At 39.8% G+C, this 17,344-nt stretch overlaps 1 protein-coding gene across 1 annotated transcript in view; it reads right to left on the bottom strand.

Annotated features, from left to right (window-relative positions):
• The window catches only part of ADCY5 (adenylate cyclase 5), a 205,207-nt gene that overhangs the window by 82,707 nt on the left and 105,156 nt on the right, over positions 1-17,344 (bottom strand). Inside the window, exon 2 of the mRNA XM_058839754.1 lies at positions 1,844-1,993. Coding sequence (XP_058695737.1) covers positions 1,844-1,993 — 150 coding nt within the window. The remainder of the gene's footprint in view (positions 1-1,843; positions 1,994-17,344) is intronic.

Here is a 17,344-nt window from a genome sequence, read left to right as displayed (position 1 = left end):
ATCCTAAGTAATCTCTTTTCTGCACTGGACATTCTGGATTTTCTATTTAGTTTCAGATTAATTTTGGGTGCTGGCAGATGCTTGATAAAGGAAAATACAAGGTCATTTGCCTGAGAAAATCTGCCTGCCTTTAACAGAACAGCACACAGGAGCACCATCGATCTCCAGAAAAAGACAAGCAACTATAAATAACAGTGTTGGGCTGTGCAGTTGTGTTTTCCTCCACCTGTTTGGAGACTGGCTCTCCCAGATGTAGGCTGAGCTGTCCTTATTTGTACCTGCTGTCACCTCATGCTTATCTCAATGCATTATGCATAGAGAGGCATTTGAACTGAACCTGGAGATCAATGTCAGTGCAGGCTGTTGCAGCAAATAATCTCATTAGGAGTCTCCAGCTGCCAGAACCCGCAGTTACTGCTGGAGGGACTGAAGAGCACTTGGCAGTGACTGGCTTTGACCCACGTTTTTCTGATGTCCTGGCTTTCTTATGTCTGGTGTAGTACTTCCTGGAGAGGGGGCAAGAAAATGGCATCAAGGTAAGGTATTTGTCAGGACTGCTCTCAGGAGATGTTTCTGAGGCAGAAGCTCCCAAGTCCAGCACAGCACAGACATCTGAGCCATGCTGCTACAGCAGGGAGGACAGAGCTGTAATCAATAAGTAAAATGGCATATTCTCTTGGCTCAATCCTTTCTTCCACTTCAAGGTGGGGAAGGAGGAGTGGCTGCTCATTTCATCTTTCGGAGGCAATATTCATTGCAAAGGAAAAAGGAGCCTTGAGTGTGAACCTTGTTTTCATACATAACATACCAAATAAGCATGTGTACACATTATTTCACAGTAAGGATTGAACAGCAGCTATGTCAGCCAGAGGTACCTCATGAAACACTGCCAAAACACAAATATGGGCTGAGACATGAAGGAAAATGAAACTGAGCTGCCACGGAGATACAGACTCCCCAGCTGATTAATTCCCCTGACCTCTCCCCAAACCCACAACCAAGCTCTAAGATACCTCTCAAGGGATGAGTGGAAGTCCCATTTCATGATCCATTTTAAACTGGACCGAGCAGACCACTATGAGATGTACTGCAGGGCAGAGAGGAGTATTAGCAACAAGGAATAGTTAAGCTGCCCCAAAAGACTTTCTGTGTCTAATTCCAAGGACACAAAAGGCTCATTGCAAGAGAATCCACAAATTATTTAGGTGAGCAGACACATTCGGTACCCTGACAACTAAGCTGTATGTTGGCAGCAAGTGGGCTTTTTATAGCAAAAACCAATGAAGTTGATGATGAATCTTACTTTTTGAACAAATACAATTCATTTGAAACCAATATGATATAGAGAGGTGTGTATGCAGGTAGGAACCTTTGGGAAAGGAGGGAAGAGGACCTTTTTTGGAGGCACCAAGGAACATTAGGTTGCGTGGACCAATTCCTGCCTGCCTTATAGCTACGTTTTGGCAGTGGCTTGGCTGATAATCACACCAGGCTGTGACCTTAAAAAGAGGGTCAGTCCAAAGCCTGTGTGCTGCATCTGCATTTAACACTTGGCAGCAATGATGGGTGCAAAAAACCTATGCAGACTCTGTGCACTGTGTAATTTTAATCCACAGAGCACGTGGATATGTTGCTCGTCTCAGGAAAAGTCCATCAGAGTATTGGACAAGAACTACACCCCTGAGCTTTCTTTCAAACATTTAAAAATCCTGTCCTCTAACAACCTATTCTCGCTTGGATTACTCACGAAGCAAGAAGCCTGCAAATCCCATCCTACAGGAACAATTTGCATGCTAATTCTGTTTCAGTGTTTTCATTTTTTATTTCCAACTGTTGCTCTTACCTGCTGCTGGTTTTCCCTTTGAGAATGCAGCCTGGCTTGTATGCATTCCCTGGTCTCCTGGAAAGCCTGTCTTTGGGACACCTCTGCTGGGTAGTGGGTACACACGCCTACAATGTTTGTACAGGAGAAGATGAGAACATTGGAGACCAGCTGCAAAAGAAAAAAAAAAAAAAAAAAAAAAGAGAGAGAGAGAGAGAGAGAGAGAGAGAAAATACTTGGTTACACTTTGGAAAACTGCCATTGGTAATGAAGCACCAGCCAGAATCCAGCCCCTTCCATGACTCCTTAATCCAACACATATTTAAACCTCAGGCTCGTAATTCCAGTGTATTTTAACTCTCTAGTCTTTAAAATATAAAACTTCCATATACATATATCCATTCAAATACATGTTCTTTCCACTGTGTACTACTTCACAAATAAAAGGCACAATTCCACTGGTAGTTCTGCAATCTTGTTTTTGGTTATCTATTATCTGAGAACTACTAAGACACAAATCAATCTAAAAACGCACCACTGCTCCATCACTGGAAGTCACCTATAACTCACACAGAGAGATCTGTCAGAGGAACACCAATATTTTCATGTGTGTGTACCTACATATCTGGATCAAAAACATTTCAAAGGTACATTAACCATTATTTTGAAATACTGCATAAAATACTGAAGGTAAAGTGTTGGTATTCACCAGGTTTCAGAGCAATTTTTATAATCTAGTTCCAACTCAAAATTTTATGTTTCTAGATAAAAACGTAAGTTTTTTTACAATTCTGTGTATGAGTACAGAAACGAGTCACTAAGTCTGAAGCACATTTCAGCTGGACAAGCATGGAGGAAGAGCTGTGTCACTCTTCTACTCCCATGTGTATTATGATTTGTAAGGAAACAGTCACATAACTTTTGCTGCAACCTTTTATTTCCCAACTATTTTTTAATAAAAAGAAAAAAATATTCATGCCCATTGCTGGTATTTTTTTCAAGCAAAATGCTCAAAGTCTGTTCTGATGGCTTAATGTAAATATTCCCTTTAACGAAGGTGAGTCCCAGTAGGACTTTCTGAGACTTGCACAAGCTGTACTGCATCACCCTTGGAGGACAGACTTATTTGAAACACCTCGCATCTCTTCCAGGGGAAGGACTGTCAGACCTCCAAGATTCTTAATAATACAGATATTTGCTCTATTCCCTAATGAGCCCAAATATATCCTTTGCCTTTATTAATTTTTTACTTGCAGAATTAAAAAAAGCAGTTTCTAGCCCAGCCCGTTCCCTGAAGATACGGAGCCACTCTGAATGGCAAGAGAGCTGCAGGACACCCTTCAAGCCCTGAGCTCAGGGGGCGTGCTCGGGACTCTCCAAACCGACTTGAACACGGTGCAGGAGAGAGGAGCTGCACCCATCTCAAACATGGACTCACATCCCAAGAGTAGCAACCTCTCCATAAAAATCTGACTGGTATCACTCCAACTGTTTGACTACGTTCATATGCTAAGGACAGTGACAATTCTTTTATTGACAACTCTGACTCGAAGCAGGATTTAGGCAGAAAAACCTCATCTTTCAGCTCAAAATCAGCAACACCATCAACTACAGCCAGAGGAGGGACTCCTCTCTGTGGATGGCTGCCAGTAGATGGCAACACTCCAAACTCCCAAGCTCCTGCATCCAAGCGCTGCATTTTGGGTCGTGTCCCCACAGTGAGTTCCCACATCTGTATGCCACACTACAGTACAAGGAGGTCGTGGACACCCCCAGGTGACTGTCACCAATCCAGGTGTATTTGCAGACACCTGGCTTTCTAGGACGAAATTATTCTCAACCTCTACAGATGGGTCCCTCCATGCAGAGCCCACAGCTCACACGGAGGTGGGGCTTTTGAAGATGTAGGTGACACACGTGGACATGAAGTAAGTCCCAATCCTAAACCCACACATTCCCTTCACAACTATATTCTCACTCAGCTCTTTCTAAGCCTGGCTGGATCCTGCCAGATCCAAGGTTCTCCATCTCTTTCCCCCAAGTTGATGGGACACCAGTCAACCCCTACCCAGATCCTGCCCAGTTAACCTGAGCCAGTGCTGCATCCAATGGGCATCTGATGGTATTTTTTTTGATGATAATGATGATTTTCAAAGAAGAAAGATCCCCCCAGCATAAAAAATCCTCCAGCCAGTGCGTATTATATTAGAAAAAAACAAAGCAACACAACATTAAAAGGGTGTCAAACTAGGGGTTTCCTAGGATTTACTCTGATTCCCACTTCATGGGTGCACTGATTGAGACTCTCAAACAATGAACAGAACTTCTACAAGTTCAATCTAGTTAATGTGGGCTCAAAGGGGTTAAAAATAAACAGCATCTTTTCCATGCCCAGATTACAGCAAGACTCCCAAATCTTCACTAGTGGAGTTGTACAGTAATTAGAAAATTTGTCAGGGCATATAAAATGGTATAAGTACGTATGATGTATTTTAAATGGATAAAACTGAGAACAAAGAAGGTATTAAGAAAAAAAGCCGTTTTCTGCTTTAATCCTAAGACTGTGAGATTTCATTACACTTACTAGCACAAACCCCAAAAAACATCTCCAAAACAATGACTCAAGTCTTGCACCACCAACAGGAGACAACAGGTGGTTTAGATGCCAGGCAACAGATCAAGAATTGACCCAGCAGAAAGAGGAACACCTCAGGCCTGGAAACAAGCTCATTTTAGGTCTTTCTTGACAAATTTGTGTTGTGCCAACAAAAAGTCCTCCCAGTGGGGTCCATGCAAAAAGGCACATGCTGTGATGATGCCTTAAACAGCCAGATGTGCTGTTCAGGGTGTGTGGTTCATACTGGACAGCGAGTACAAAAAACACCATCAGAATTGACATTCTGATTGTTAACAATTATTGATTACATTTTTGGAACATCAAGGAGTTTAACTTCTCAGTACTCACTAATGTCACTTTACACAAACCCAAAGGACTTCACAGACTGATTTACAAGACAGACTCAGATGACCATGCTTCATCAAGTAATAAAATTAAAATTATATTGAAATGTAATTTTTAAGTAGCAGGGGGACAGGTATCTGTATTCTGTTTAGCAGGAGCTCGTTTAATTCACAGTATGGCATCTTTGTAACACCCTGAAACAAGAAGTGAAATTACTGTGTAATATCTGTGTTACTGTGCAACTTCTCTGTGAAAATATTAAAGATCTGCAGAGATTTAAAACTGAAGCTCCTTTTATTTGCAGCCACATTTCTTAGTGAGCAAGAGAATTTTGTTCAGTATCTCTTCACAATAATTTTCTACAGAGCCATTTTAAAACACAATAAAGGAAAAAAAAATTCTAGGAGCAATAGTTTTTTCACAGTCCTCTGTCTTAACAAAATAAATTTATATCCTGTTTGCCAAATGGTACTACTTGCTTATCAGCTTCTTTGCCATTTTGCTATGGTAACCAGCTTCAGTCCCAGGAGGAAAGAGATGATGTAGATACTAAAAATCTGATTCCCTAAGCTCCATGGCCTGAAAAGTAAAAACATATTACGACAGCTATTTCAGAAAATCTGTGCTTGAAGAGCTGTTCAAGGCAATGGAAAGATAAAATTGTTTTGTAGTTGCCTTCCTTCCCCTGCCTAACTAGAGATTTAAAGCAAGAAAATTCCTACCTTTCTGATTTTGGAAAACAAGAGTTTATAAAGACCATTTAACTTACATATAACTCCTGGATAAACTAATAAACCTGCCTGCAGTATTGGCACATGTGAGCATTTCATAAACTAACACGTTTACTCTTCCATGACCCGTGTGAGGCAGAGAAATGCTGTTCTCCTGGGGTTACCAAGGCAGAGCTCTTCAAAGGTGATTCAGTACCTAAGGAAGAGCTATGTACTATGAGGGGTTTTCAAAAACCACCGTGACTCCTTCGTGCCACAGAAATAATAGATCACTCAATCTCAGACAACAAAACAGTTTTTCCAGTTGCTTTGATTTCATCGCACAAACAGAGCACTGCAACGCTTTTGTTGAATCTCCCGCAGGAAACTGTTTTCAATAATTTTTTCCCCTGGTGACTGAAGGGGAAAAAAGACAAGAGATGGAAACAGTTTAGTTCCACATGTTCTAGGAGTTATGAAAACCTGGTATTACAAAATCAAAATTGAGAGCTAAAATTGGCCTGACACCAGTGTTACAAAATTGATGTTTTGGGCACCTCAGGCCAGGCTGAGGAAGAAGCAGGATGTCTCAGTGACCAGGAGAGAGCCTCCAGAACACCACAGCAGAAAAAGTATCAGCTTGCATCAATATTGCCACACTTCCCCCTGCTGTGTTTCTATTTGATAATTCTTCAAACACCAGATGCTGTTCAATATGTAATTAAGAGACAACAACATGGTTAAGAGAAATAGCATCAAGATAAATTTAGTTAGTTCCCTGCCTCTGCCAGAGCAAACAAGGCTGGTTACTGACATGAGAAGGTGGGCCATATCCATTGCTTATAAAAGTCACAGCTTCTGGTTTTTGCCAAGTTACTTTGCTTTGGTTCACTTCTGTTGCAGAGGCTCAGGGTTACTCCTAAGATCACAGCATTAGGCTATTCCCTTTAGCTTCCAACACCACTAGCCAGTATTCTGTTTTTCTATTTATTTTTCATTTAAATCAAAATATTGTTTTGATATTTTTGTAAGGTCCTGTTTGGAAAACAATTACTTTTGAAGCTTTGACTGCGAGGCAATAAAACTATCACAAGGAGAAATAAAACACATATATGGAAATTAAAAATTCATGCAAAAAAACCTGCAACAAACACCAAACTATGTACCCCCTCTTTCCAGAGCATGACACTGCTTTGCCTCAGCTTTCCAAATCTCATGATATTCAGGCAGTAGCAATTTTTTTGTTAAAGTGATCAGATTAAAAGCAGATAACACTTTACTTTCTAGGCTGCATTTCAAAGTGGTTATATATTGAATAGGTAAAGTGGTCCAATTAGTAATTGCATGGACAGACAGTGAGATTATCTTTACTTTTGAGAGCTACTTTTTTAACCTTTAAAAATTATTATGAAATCTTGAATACTTCTTGTAAACAATGTAAGAACAAAAATATGACAATTACAAAAGCTCTAACTATCCAAGGCAATTCTGCTGCACCCATACGTGCAAGCACGAATTGTAAGTATGGATAAATTCTAAAGACAAAAACCACAAACATTATGAGGTGTTGTTGTTATAAGATATAGCTGGTGCTGGTTTTTAAAACACTTTCCCTGAACAGCAATTAACCCTCTATTGCCTCTTTATACACTACTGTCTAATAAAAAAATTGGAGCAGCTACAGAGCCAAAGGCATAATGAAAATTAAAATGAAAGACAACATCAGCTGGCTCCAGGATCAAATTACACATGTATTTGTGTTGTAAATACAACATCTTTCATTTCCCAGAGCAACAGCCAGCAGAGCACTAAGATGGTGAAAACTTGTAGATTATGCTAGAAAGATAATTAAACAGTTAAAGTCACATGGTCTTATCCCAGTGTTTGGCCAGTAAAGAACAGTGTAAGTATTAGGGAAGAAATCAGGAGGTTTCAATTTCAAATGTGGCAAGTACTTTTACTCAATATTGAGAGACAACTGCAACATCCAAAGATTACATCAATGCACCAGAGCCTGAGAACAAATCTTCTGCTGTGCGGTGCCTTTCCTCTCTGCCACTGCTTGGATCTTGAGCAGAACAGAAAACCAGTTACAGCCACTGCCTTCCGAAGGCTTCTCTAACAGAGGAGCAGTGCTGCTGAAGCCAGTGTCAAGGGTTTAAATGCCTCCCTAAGTCACAGCTGAACTACTGCAATGTAGCAGAGTTCTTTAAAGAGTGTTCGAGAGCGATGTTCTACATACAGTAAATCTCTTCAGCTGATGGTCAGAACAAAAAATGTCTCTGCAGGAACACTTTTTTGATGTTCCTGCTGTTTGGTGAGCCTACAAGAACAAAAGCTGCCCACTTCACTCCTTCAACTAGATTCTATATTTGGCATAAAGTTACTTGCTGAGAGTGACACGTGGTATTTTGGCTGAAAACAATAGAAGAACCCTTATGCCACTTGTGAATATCTCTGTTCAAGAACTGCAGTCAATAAAAACATTAATCTGATGTCATCCCTTCTGTGTATTTCAGTGACAATCTCACCTTTCCAGCCCCAATATACACTGATCTCTCAAACGTGATGCTGTTCTCCCTGAGAAAGGCCAAACAAATATTTTTCCCCACATAAGTTCATTCTCTCTTTAGAACAAAAATAATAACTATCTAATTTACCTTTTAAATGCATATTTTCATGTGGAGACATAATACACTATACCCCTAATCCAGAGCAAAAAACAAGATATTTATATTTTTCAATTCTCATGTTTTAGAGGATATCAAAATCTTTGATGCTGCATTCTTAATTGTAATGCTTCACATCTTATTCTATATAAATTTAATTAATTTACTGATTGTTGTAACTGCAAATGTTCTGTGTATTCTTGGCTACCAATATTTGTATTGTCATGCACAATACAGTATTTATGATTTGGGGTTTTTTATCATTAGAACCTTTAAATCCTGCTTTTATTAAAGAACCAAATATTACCAATACAGATTTTTTATGAAGCTTCTCAAGAGGAAAAATTCTTACATAAAATGAATAAATTCTACTTCCCTATCAGTGTTTTATTAATTTTTCTGCTGGGATTTCATTTTCTTTCATTACTGACTGATAAGATTAAGAAGCAGAGAATATATTGTCCTAACCAAATCTTGGTGTAACATCAGCTAAAAGAAATATTTGTGTGTCAAAGTTTTCCTGGAACTCTGTCACAGTCCCAGAAAAGCATCCTTTGCTTGGTGGCACAGCCTGGGGGGAGGAAGTGCTGCACTTCTCTAGGGAAGGAGATCCCTGGGTCTGTCATTCATCCTCAACAAATCTCTGTGGCAAACAAGTTTTTCTTTATCCCCACACTTAAAATACTTTAGAAGCTGCAAATCAGCACTGGTTTTCATGTAAGGGTCCTTGATGGTGATTCAGATGAAGCAAGGTGAAAGCTGCATGGGAAGCTGGCATTCCAGGGAAACACCTTGTGTCCCTTGGATGTAAGAGTGAGACTCTGAAACAACTTAGGGGAAGCCTTCCTCCACTACAACAGGGACATTTCCCCTTTCCTTTCCTCTGCTGACAATTCAGCCCCTGCTTTTTTACTTAAATTATCACCTACATCTTTGCAACCAGGCTGTCTCCTTGAAATCCAGTGGCTTCTTATCTTAAGAGATGGAACACCAGCCAGATGCTTCTACTGAGCACAAGTTGCAAGTTTGGCCTGTTTTAAATCTGCTGTGGCAGCCTCCAGAAGGAACAACATGACAGAAATGGAGGACCTGGATTGAAACACATCTCATGAGCAATACTGTGTGGTATTTTTAACATTTTAACCCTCCAGCTCCCTTGACCTGACCCTAGTAAAAACGCATTTGTACCACGAGTGAATTCATTTCCCTGGAAGTGTGCTTATTTCTGATCCACAGAGGTGACAAAGACTTCAGCAACCAAACAAAATCTTACCAAAATAAAAGCCCTTCAAATGGGCCTTGAAACATTAGATACTTCTCTTTGAGCATGTGAAAGTGGATGAAAGCTTCTAGACTTTCTGTGCATGACTCACAGCTGTCATTGGATAAACAACTTCCCATAAAAAACATGTCAAGATAATTTTGACAAATGTACAGAATTTTCCCAGATGCATGATACCTTAGGCAATTTAGACAATGACTTTAGTTAAGAAAATTAAGCAAAGCTCTGATATTCCAGCAAAATCAATTGTTCTGCAAATGATTGTAATCACGTTTGAGTTATTTTCATGCCAGTCCCACCTGTCCCCGTGCACCCAAGACACGAGGAGCTGGTAAGATAAGAAGATACAAAAGGTGTTAATAGAAAAATATTGTAATTGAATAGAAGTTGGATGAAGATGTCTGGTTATCCAGATTCTGTACAATGTCTCTCAAGCTAAATGGAGCTCTAATCAGTGAGGAGAAAAGTCAAGAAATGTGCTTTATTCATCATTTATATCCCATTTCTCTCCCTATCTGATGGAAGGGATGTGAGGGATGGAAGACAAATGCCTAAGTTTTCTATCAGGCTCTTAGTCTGCTACACTGAAACAGAGATGGAAGTCCATTAATACACACTAACTACCTAAACAAGCAAATACATGAACTGATCTAAGCCACAGTAGGAGCAAGATTATGTTTACTTTGCTTCTCTGCATTTTTTCCACCCTTAGGAATGGGCTGTGCCTGGCAGCCATACCAAGTACGTGACCTCAGCAGGAGAGACTTCTGAAGCCCAGGATCCCGTTCTTCACTGTCACCTCCATTGCTGCCACTTTGTCCCCTCCCCATCCTCCTGTCCAGGGGTGCTCTGCCTTTCCCAACACCCTACACAGTGCCAGGAAATGCTTCACAGGGAAGCACGGGCCCAAGACTTGTGGCTGTATTCAATGGCTACAGAAGAAAACATCTGTACTGAATAGGAAAAAATTATGAAGACAAGCACTCCTCTGCTTCCCCCTGTCACAGTGAATCCTAGTCCTAAGTGTTCCTGGGAATATTTCAGGGAGCCCTGGACTCAGATATAGGCAATGCATCACATCCCTTATCTTCCATCGTCATTTAAGGACAGGAGTCACCTCCAGGTCACTGGGAAAACAAAAATATTTATCTAGTTACATGAAAGTCTTCTTTATCTGGGAAAAAGGAACATTCTCCACTTGCTCAGCAGGCAGAAATGAGTGCCCCAAATATGGTCTGTAAGATATAAAAATTACTATTTCCCAAGCATTTAGAATGCGTGTTTTTGGGAGGTGGTGAGTTAGAGTGGTTTTGTTTGTTTGTGTGGGAAGAAATGTAAAATTGGAGAAAGAATGGAATACAGATGGGTATTTTGGTTTTGATTTAAAAAAGACCTCCTTTCTTCTTCTGTTGCTAGATTTCAAATCAAGCCAGAGCAGCTTGCCCACAAGCTCTGTTCCTTCCTATTAACATCCCTATCCCAACATATATTTTTAATAAACAAAACTTACCAAGCACCACCAGCAAAGTTTGAACTCTTGAACTGAAGCAGTGGCTTGCACTAGATGAGGTGAAGGAGCAGGATTCATAGCAGATTGCAAAGATTGTGCACAGCCACCACTAATATCCAAGTCAATCTATGAGGGACCTGGCTGGATCACATCTTCTCCTTCAAAGGCTGCTGCGTGGTTTTGCCAGCTGTTACAGTAAACTGGGCTTACTTCTGCATCAGAGGGGGTGCACACAAGTCAGATTCGTTATCGTATCTGGCTGCTCCAGCAGCTGAGTGTACTGATCTCTAAACAGATTTGGATTCAACAACACAAGAACTCAGTAAGCAAATTCCTGACCAAATTTTAACCGAGCCCAGTGATCAGCTTGAAGGCACATTCCTTGGCCTTCAGCTTCGTCATGCTGAATTTCAAAGGTCTACAGTAATATAATAAGGATTTTATAGAGAAGCTCTGAAAGAAGCCTCAGAACTGTTTATGAAGGCAAGTGTAAGACAACCCAACGACATTGGTTATGACCAGCTCTGTTTATAATACAAATTACAACATAATTTTGCCTGCCTTGATTTCACTGTACACAACCCCTCGTCTCTCTGACTGTGGAGCTGCACTACTGCACTCTTCATGAGTCTCTCCTATTTTCTTTACACGGTAAATCCTGTTATTATCCACCCTGTACTTTCTTCTCAGCTCCCCAGTTCTGTCTGTCCCCAAACACACACATGAACTCTGCATGATTCCAGGACCAAACCAAATGGCTGTTTACAAATTAGCCAAGATGAACCTCGTTCTGTTCCAATAGCATCAACAATTTGGTTACTCGCTACTGTGTGAGTTTTTCACAGCATACTCTGCAAGTCACAATTTACATTGTTTTGCAGAATCTGCAGGAAAACATTTCAAGGCAAATTTTCAAGGCATATGTATTGAAAACATTATCCAAGGCGCATACAAGGCCCCACAAGACTGCACCATTAAATTCAATAAGCATTATGAAATGGCAGGAAGCTGGATTCTTGAATCAAGATAGGATATAGCCAAAGGATATTCTGGTAGGATCTTAAACCTGCTTTTTCTTACTGTCAAATGTGTAAGATGAATATACTGAAAATACTGGAACTACAATACTGTAAAAATTCCACTGTTTAAAAGAAGGAAACAAATTAACCTCACTTTCCTGGAGATGTACAGTTTGGAAGAGCCTTTGAATTCTGACAATTGAAATAAGTTGGGTTGGCTGGGAATTGGGAAGGATATAAAGAAACTAAATCTAAATTTCTGCTGCTAGTGGAAAATTTTGAGCCTGTAATTGAGCATGTACTTTTATTCTCCCCAAGATCATTACCAGAGATTATGCAGCTGAATAGGTTTTCTGAGGTGAACCTAAAATAGACCAAATATCATACTAACCTCCCTAAGAGGATACTGTACACCACAGAATTGAACTTTGAAAAACAATAAATTACAATCATTTAAAGCAACCTAATATGAGGAAGACAGAAAAATAGGGAGTACTTATTTTCAGAATATTTTGTAATATGACAACACGACAGGACCTAAGAGACCTCCTGGACTATAGAGCTCATTTCCCAATTGCCTCTTAAAAATTGTGATAACCAAAAAAACTGATACCACAATTCTGTTGAAGTTTGAAGTCCTCTGAATAGCAGTAATTGCTTTTCGCATATTATATGCAATATTTCTCCTAATATATTCCAAAGAGACATTTTTCCAAAGAGACATTTTTCCTGGGGTGGACAATATTGACAATAAACAAATTAGCTGCAATCTTCCTTCCCTGTCATCATCATCTGTTGCACCACTGCTTAAATATTTAGTCATGGCATTAGATTTTTAATTTCCAAGAATACACTTGGCCTTGCCTAGTAAGCCTTTCCCAAATCAGCCCTTGTATCATGTGCAGATGAACGAGTTCACTTCAAAACAAAACAAGTTTATGGAAAGTACTTCAAATGTGAAAGATAACTGGATAAACAATTGCCTAAAGAGGAAAAACAGCCAAGAGGCTTTGCTGTCTACTGAAAAACAGGTATAGTTGTTGCCTTTATGTCTAGGAAATGAAAGCCACACATACAAAGAATTTAGCAAGAGATAATAATAAAAAAGTAGTGTGAAATGTTTCAGTATGTGATCAGATCCAAAACTGTGGCTTGAAATCCTAAACTGGTTCTTTGCCATGCTACTGTAATGTGATAGCATTTGTCAGTTTAAATCCAACAGGGAGCTTCTAAGCCATTTTGATAGGATAAAGACATTGGAAGCAGTTGTCTACTCTTACCAGTTTAACTGTATCAGCTTAAGACAGATAGAACTAGAGAAAATGTTTAATTATATCTCTACAATGTTATTTCATCACACACTTCTTTGTGCTTTTTGGTGAAGCAAATATGAGCTATCCCTTCAAATGTGAAGTAGGTGGTCCTTGACAGCAGTGATAACTGGCACATCCTGCTGCAGAGCTGGTAAAATAACAGTAAACAGAAGAAAAAGTGAAAGGATGGCAAAAATCACAAATCCAGATATGCAATGCAAAGTAGGAGAATACAGAAACATAAGACTAAACCAAAAGACTTAAATGGGTCATTTTTTGTCATCGACTTCATTCATCCACTGAGGTCTACAAGACAGTCTTTAAGAGTAGCAAACTGCTCTTTGAGAACAGCAAGCACCAAAATAAACTGACTGAGATGTACATTGTCTGCCTATGAACAAAAAACCTCCAAACAATTGCCTTTTAAGAAGCCATTTTGGAAATTTACAGCAGAAATCAACTGATAAACACAACTAGTCCAGCAATCAGAAACTAAGCTGTTGGCATAATGTCAGGCATCACAAGCAGTAGTGACCACTGCTAAGTTTGTCTGATGCTTTTGTAATTACCACAACCTGCTTGAGAATTTCTCATGTGGTTATCATTAACCAGTTTTCTTCTTGCATTCATGTTTAATGGAAAAGTTCACAAAGTCTTTGCAGTTCTGGACACACACACACACAAAAGGCAGTGAGAAGGGAGAGCGTAGTGAAACCTCAGAAGGGGCAGAACCCACACCAAAGGGGACAGAAGAAAGAAATGGAGATCAGAACAGAGGACCAAGAAAGGTAAGTTATGGACAAAGAAGCACAAACAGCTTTTTGGAATGATTACATACGTCCTACCTGTAGAACCTGAAATCAAACCACTAATTTTTTCCCACTGTTTTTTCTACCTCAAAACCAGATTCTGCTGAATAACAAATGACATGTACAGTCCCTTCAACCATAAGGTCTGCAAAGGACCAAATGGATTCTGTTGCTATCCCCTGCACAGAGAATATGACTGTTAAACACTGTATTTGTCCTGAGACTGCCTTGAACCAGAGAAGTGAACTGAGGCTGCAGCAGCAAATACCTAACTGCTGAATAATGTTCATCAGCTCACAGGCAAGTTTTTATCTGTTTCAAGCAGGGCTCAGTGGGCAATGTGTCACATTTCTGAGTATGAGTACTCAGCTTCAAAGATTCCATTCACCCTTAAAATATCACTTTTACAATGCAAAATCGCTCTATCTGATCATCAGCATTGCACAGATCATGAAGAACTATCTTAAAAATGGCTGTTTAATTACTTCAGAACAAGCTGTGCTGTTTTGAAAGAAAAACTAGCTGGAAAATCAGTATCATAATTTATTGGATTTTCAGTGTGTATATGAGACAGCTGAATATCCAGGACTTGGAGTCCAAGGAGACTGTTTACCTTCCCCACTGTTTCCTACCATTGTGGATGGGTCAGATGCTAGATATCATCCAACTATGCATGCACCAGTTTTAAACAAGAATTAAAATGCTAGAAGTTACCTATCCACAAGAAGAATGAGAATTATTCGAGATTGAAAACAACAGAAAGAAGATAAACTGGTTTACTACCCATGTGTTTCTTTAATTTAAGAAACGTGAGCAGCATGATTTCTTGCAGGAGGGGAAAGGTAGAGAGAAGAAAGGCTCAAAAGTGTTCATTGTCCTAAGTCCAGTGCCCTACATACTGTCATAAAAGCCACTCCAGAATGGGAGTCAGTGTGGCTGGCACTGACTAAAGAGTAAAACAATTTGGTGGCTCATGAAGAGCCTGTCTGCAAGCTCTGCTTTTGGCAGCCTGAGTGCCAAACATCAGCTCCCGCGCCAAAGGAACAAAAGATACACCTGGCAGGAACAGCTTCCACTTCAGGGAGAAGAAAGTCAGCCCTTGGTCTGAATGCAGATGGAAAATGTGCTCAAGTACATTGATTCCCAAACTATCTGGAGGCAGATGAAGAACCCTGACATTGAAAATCATCTTATTATCATGAGGTGGAATTGCCTCAGGGGAGGTGGATAACTCCATGCAATGGCATCTCAGTCTTTCCCCAGCTCTAGAGAATTGCCTCAACCCAGACACTTAAATTTCACCCACCAGCAGTTCCATCAAGCCCCCTTTTTACCTCCTTTGTCTGTAACAGCTGCATTAAACAGAAAACACACATTTCTTCATGTACCCTTGCACCTCACGTAGTTAAGAAGTTTGTGCTAAGACCCATAAAATATTGAAACTGTCACTAGTACTTTATTCAGACAGAAAGAATTTATTTAATCCTTGCAGCTATTCCTACTAATTTTTACAACTATCATGGGGGGGTTATCTTTTAACTTAATTAATTCTTAATTATTAGGTTTCTCAAGATAACTTTTTTTCATATATTCCCTCTTTCACCAGAGTCTGCTCTGATCTTTAGGCCTCCATGACACTGTTTTCTATCCCCCTGAGTATAATTCTAGTTCTTCTCTATTTGGCAAGATATACAGAAAGTGGATTTACAGTCCAGACCTCTAGGACTGAGATTCAAACAGAATGTTAGCACTTCCAGGAGACCTTTCACTAACCAGATAACATTATACCAGATCCCTTTCCATGTCTGTTTTGGTAAATCAGACCTTCCTGTCTTTTGTTTGGCTATTGCCTGCTTTTCTCACTGTGTGCATTATAGAACCCAGTTTTAATTGCTCTGAAACACCTGATTTAAAACCATCTTGGGCATATTCAACATATGCACATTAGAAATATTCTCCAGATCTTATGCTGCAGGATTCAACCACTAATCCATTTAAGCAGCATGAAGTGATAGAAAAGTCACATGCAAATTCAACCAGATGATTAAATAAATTGCCTTTTTCTCTTGGTCCCACAGGGAAATCAATTTTTGGCATTTCTGCCCACACACTCAAAGATCTTTCAGGTGTATAGCTGTCACCAGTTCATTAAGATGGTTTGATGAGGTGTTTTTAGGATCTAAAACTCAGGATCTGTATAAAAAGTTAAATTTGTAAAAGCAATTTAAACAAATGAGCTGCTCCCACAGTAAAGCATTTACTTTGGGCACCCAAAATCAAATGCAATTAATGTACTTTCTTAAATACTCAAAAAGCCTCTTAGTTCTTGTTCTCCTGCATATTCTGTTCGAGCCATTATAGCCTGAGTTTTGATGGAGACAGACACTGAAAGGTAATAACAAACAGTGAGGGTCACTGTTCAGAAGAGGAGAGGCTGTTGATTTTATTTCCCACTGGAATCTACTGGGAATAAATGAACTAAAGGATTCCAGAAGAACAGCTTGTTCTCCGGGCCTTGCTCAGTTCAAACAAAGGAAAAACATAAGTTATTAAAATATATACACAGAGTATGAGGACTGAAAACAGGCTGTGAGTTCTTTTGCTCTCCAAATCACAAGCCTAGACCAAATGCCTTTCGTCTTACTGCATTTCTGCTTTTTATGACTGCTAGTGACATGCCAGCTCTCCTGGCCATGCTCACCACACTGTCAGAGACTGCCCATACCACAGAGGTTCCCATTCAAACCAAATTTTTATAGTGGTTTCACGGCAAGGGAGCTGCTGACAAAGGGACAGCAGTCCCCTTTAAACAAGCTCACTTTTCCAAACCAGCACACAAACCACCAAGTACTGCTATCTCTGCTAGACAGCAAAACGCCAGTCCTAATTCTTCAGAGAAAGGTACTTCAAGAAATTCTACATTAGACCAATGTGTCACTACAATAAACCACACAATATTCCTCCAAGAACCCATTATTTTGGTATTGACTCTTCAGCATCATGGCTAATGTTTCTTTTGCTGTCCTAAATGTAATATGCAAGGGGGAAAGGGAGCGCTGATCTCAGTCAGTCCTCTTGCTATTTACCTGCTACAACGCCTGCCCTACCACCAAACTCTAGATTTAGTTTCTGATTTTAGATATAGAAAGGATAGAGTTAATCTATTCTTTCTATATCTAACACTAATAAGCATTAAACGATTTCCTACTCGATCATTAACCTGTCAAATTCAGCATAATAAAATCGTC

This window comes from Poecile atricapillus, chromosome 5, assembly GCF_030490865.1.
Source record: "Poecile atricapillus isolate bPoeAtr1 chromosome 5, bPoeAtr1.hap1, whole genome shotgun sequence".
NCBI classification, from domain to species: domain Eukaryota; kingdom Metazoa; phylum Chordata; class Aves; order Passeriformes; family Paridae; genus Poecile; species Poecile atricapillus.
Note: the sequence above shows the minus strand (reverse complement) of the source record. Positions and strands in the feature narration are given on the sequence as shown.